Raw genomic sequence first — 3422 nt, forward strand, 5'->3', positions numbered from 1 at the left:
GGGGGGGGGGGGGAAGATGGCGCGCAGGCGCGGGGAGAGACAGGAGCGTGCGAGGAAGATACAGGGCAAAGGGTACCTGATACAGCAAGAGGGCACACGCACAGGGCACTGACCTTCCTCATCCACGGCCAGAACAGTTGCTCCTCTGTTCAGGAGCACTTGCACAACTGAGGCTAGTCCGTTGCGAGCTGCGATATGAAGAGGCCTGTGAAGAGAAGAGACGGCAGCAAGGACAGTGAGAGAGAAGTGGGGTCCGCGCCCACACGCCAACGCACAGGAGCTGTGGGAGGATGGAGCAGGAGACGAGGACAGGGATTTGTAAGTGTGACTGACTGGAGTACAGAGACCTGGTGCGGAAGATTCTACAAGCATGTGTTGCGATCTAAGACCAATCGAATTGAAGCTGCCGTGTTCAATCAGTTCCTTCACTTACATTTGCAGGGCGCCATTTGTGGCATTAATAAGGCCGGGGTCACAAATCTCCCCAAGGATCAACAAGGCAGACATTTCATGGCCCTGGAAGTAAACAGAAACATGTTACCATCACCACCAGACCAGCCCATGTTCACCACAGCTCAAACATATCGCCTTCTCTTCACTCCTCACCAGCTCCTCACTCAGACGGCTGTTTAAAATCATGTGCTTGTTTAAGATCATGTACCCATTTAAAATCATTTACTCTGGAGGCTGGCATCGATGGCTGGGTCCAGCATTTATTGCCCCGTCCCTAGTTGCGCCTCCCCCCCCCCCAACTTGAGAAGGTGGGGAGGGTGAGCTGCCTTCTTGAACCGCTGCAGCCCACCTGCTGTGGGTTGACCCCCCTCAGGGAGGGAATTCCAGGGATTCTGGCCCACTGACAGTGAAGGAACGGCGATATATTTCCAATTCGGGACGGCGAGGGGCTCGGAGGGGAACTTGCGGGGGTGGTGGTGTTCCACTGTATCTGCTGCCCCTTGTCCTTCTGGATGGAAGTGGGGGGTGGGTTTGGAAGGTGCTGTCGGAGGATCTTTGGTGAATTTCTGCAGCGCATCTCGTAGACGGAACACACCGCTGCTACTGAGTGTCGGGGGAGGGGAGGGAGTGGGATGTTTGTGGATGTGGTGCCAAACAGGCGTGGGCTGCTTTGTCCTGGATGGCGTTGAGCTTCTTGAGTGCATCCAGGGGCAAGTGGGGAGTATTCCCTCACACTCCTGACTTGTGCCTTGTAGATGGTGGACTGGCTTTTGGGAGGGGTCGGTGGGGGGGGGAGGGGGGGGGGGGGGGGGGGGGGGGGGGAGTCAGGAGGGGGAGTTATTCGCTGTAGGATTCCCAGCCTCTGACCTGCTCCTTGTAGCCATAGGATTGATATGTTCAGTTTCTGGTCAATGGTAACCCCCCCGCCAGGATGTTAATAGGGGGGGGATTCAGTGATGGTAACACCATTTACATTCTCTCTTGTCGGAGACGGTAACCCCCAGGATGCTGATTAGTTTTTTTTTGGGGGGAGGGGTGAGGAATTCAGTGACGGTTGAATATCATGAGGGACATGGTGAGACTCTCTCTCGTTGGGAGAAGGTCACTGTCTGGTAGTCGTTTGGTGTGAACGTCCTCACACAAATCCTACTGCGTCTCTCATCTGTCCCAAACATCCGACCTGTCCCAGCCATCACTCACCTCCCCCCCCCCCAAACAGACCCTGAAAAACCCTCAATCTCAGCCCCCCCCTTCCTTCCTTCCCCCCCCCCCCCCCCCACCAACAACCACATCACTCCAGTCGCCCTTACCTACTCAGTGGAGTGGGGTGGGTAATACAATTTGGCTCTGGCCTAGACCCTTGCCCTCGAGACCGACAGAGCTCTCCAACCACACCATCTCGCGTTTCCCTCAACGCTCTTGGACCCCCATTTAGGCTCTCGTCGCCATACCGCCACCCCCACCCCCACCAACACCAACACCCCCCTCAAAACAAAACCTCAATCTGAGACCAGCGTAGGCCCGAACACTCAATCACAGCTCGTCCACCTCCGTGTCAAACCCTACGCCCCCCTTTCCGTTCTCCCCACCCTCCCCCCTGCCAAAAGGAGGTGATTTGCAGTTTTTTTTTGGGGTGGGGGGAGGGCTCACTCTTTCCTAGGGTCTGGTCACCCGGCGGTGGGTGGGGGTGGGGTAGCGAACCGTCCACAAACCTTGCTGCAGGCCAGGTGCAGAGCTGTGTTCTTGTTGGCATCATGCAGTGTCAGGTCGGCACTTGCTCTGTGCAGCAGCACCTCTGCAACAGAAACAGCAGCTGGTTTTTACTCGTGTCACACTGCGTGACCCCCCACCCCCACCCACACCACCACAACGCGCGCCCCCCGCCAGTGTTTCACGCACAGGATCACTCGCTCACTGCCTGACAGCGCCACCGTTTCGACCTCTCTCGGCTCCTGGCCCTGGGGGGTGAGACACGGCCCCACTGAAACATTCCAAATTCCGAGGCGGGGGGGGGGGGGGGGGGCCGGGGGGGGGCGCCCCTCTGTACTCCTGCCTGGGACAGGGGTTTTGCTGGCACAGCCAGCACAAGATACCCACGTCCACATGCCCCTTGAACAGGGTGTCACTGAAACACAGAAAACAGGAGTTGGGCCCGGCCATTCAGCCCCTTGGGCCCCGCTGCCCCACCCTATGGGATCGCAGCTGATCGTCCAACGTAATCCCCCACCTTTCTCCCCTCTTCCAACCTCTCCAATGCCCTTCAAGAACTACATCAAACCTCTTATTGGAAACACCCAAGGTTTTGGCCCCGACCGCTTTGTGTGGCAGAGAATCCAACAGGCTCCCAACCCCACAACACACTGGGTGAAGATATTTCACATCTCAGTCCGACCCCATCTCCTTTAGACTGTGAACCCCAACCCACCCCCACCTCCCGTTCTGGACTACAACCCCACCCCAGTGACTCAAGAGACTGGGATGCGAATTGTCTCTGGCCTCCCTCCAAAGTCATTCCTCCTTGAACACAGAGACCAAAACCACGTCATGTGTTCCTGACGTGTTCTCTCGGGTATAATTGCAGCAGGATTCCTGCACTCGGACCGTCCCGGCAAACCCAGGGCTCAGCGTGCATACACACACAGACACGGTCGACACTACAGAGAAGCACGGACATGAGAGTTTGAACCCACAAGATGGGATGGCACAGGCGGGCAGAAACCAAGGAAGCCGGTCTCTGCCGAGCGCACCACCCTCACCTGCCTGCAATCGAAAATGTAACCCACCTACGATCTTGCTGTGCCCGTGCTCAGCTGCCATCATGAGCGGTGTGCGTCCTGTCCGGTCCATGGCGTTGACTTGCGCATGGTGCCTCAGCAGCAGCTGCAGGCACTGCACCTGGTTCGAGAAAGCAGCGGCATGCAGCGGGGTTCTGAGAGACAGGACAGAGGGCACATGCAGTGAGAGAGAGA

At 57.5% G+C, this 3422-nt stretch overlaps 1 protein-coding gene across 1 annotated transcript in view; it reads right to left on the bottom strand.

The window, feature by feature from the left end:
• The window catches only part of LOC125480949 (serine/threonine-protein phosphatase 6 regulatory ankyrin repeat subunit C-like), a gene marked incomplete at its 5' end in the record, with an annotated part of 14109 nt that overhangs the window by 1608 nt on the left and 9079 nt on the right, over nt 1-3422 (bottom strand). Inside the window, 4 exons of the mRNA XM_048618880.1 lie at nt 114-205; nt 434-516; nt 2166-2248; nt 3237-3382. Of these exons, the coding sequence (XP_048474837.1) occupies nt 114-205; nt 434-516; nt 2166-2248; nt 3237-3382 (404 nt within the window). The remainder of the gene's footprint in view (nt 1-113; nt 206-433; nt 517-2165; nt 2249-3236; nt 3383-3422) is intronic.

Source organism: Rhincodon typus, chromosome 41 (genome assembly GCF_021869965.1).
Source record: "Rhincodon typus isolate 14 chromosome 41, sRhiTyp1.1, whole genome shotgun sequence".
Classification (NCBI taxonomy): Eukaryota; Metazoa; Chordata; class Chondrichthyes; order Orectolobiformes; family Rhincodontidae; genus Rhincodon; species Rhincodon typus.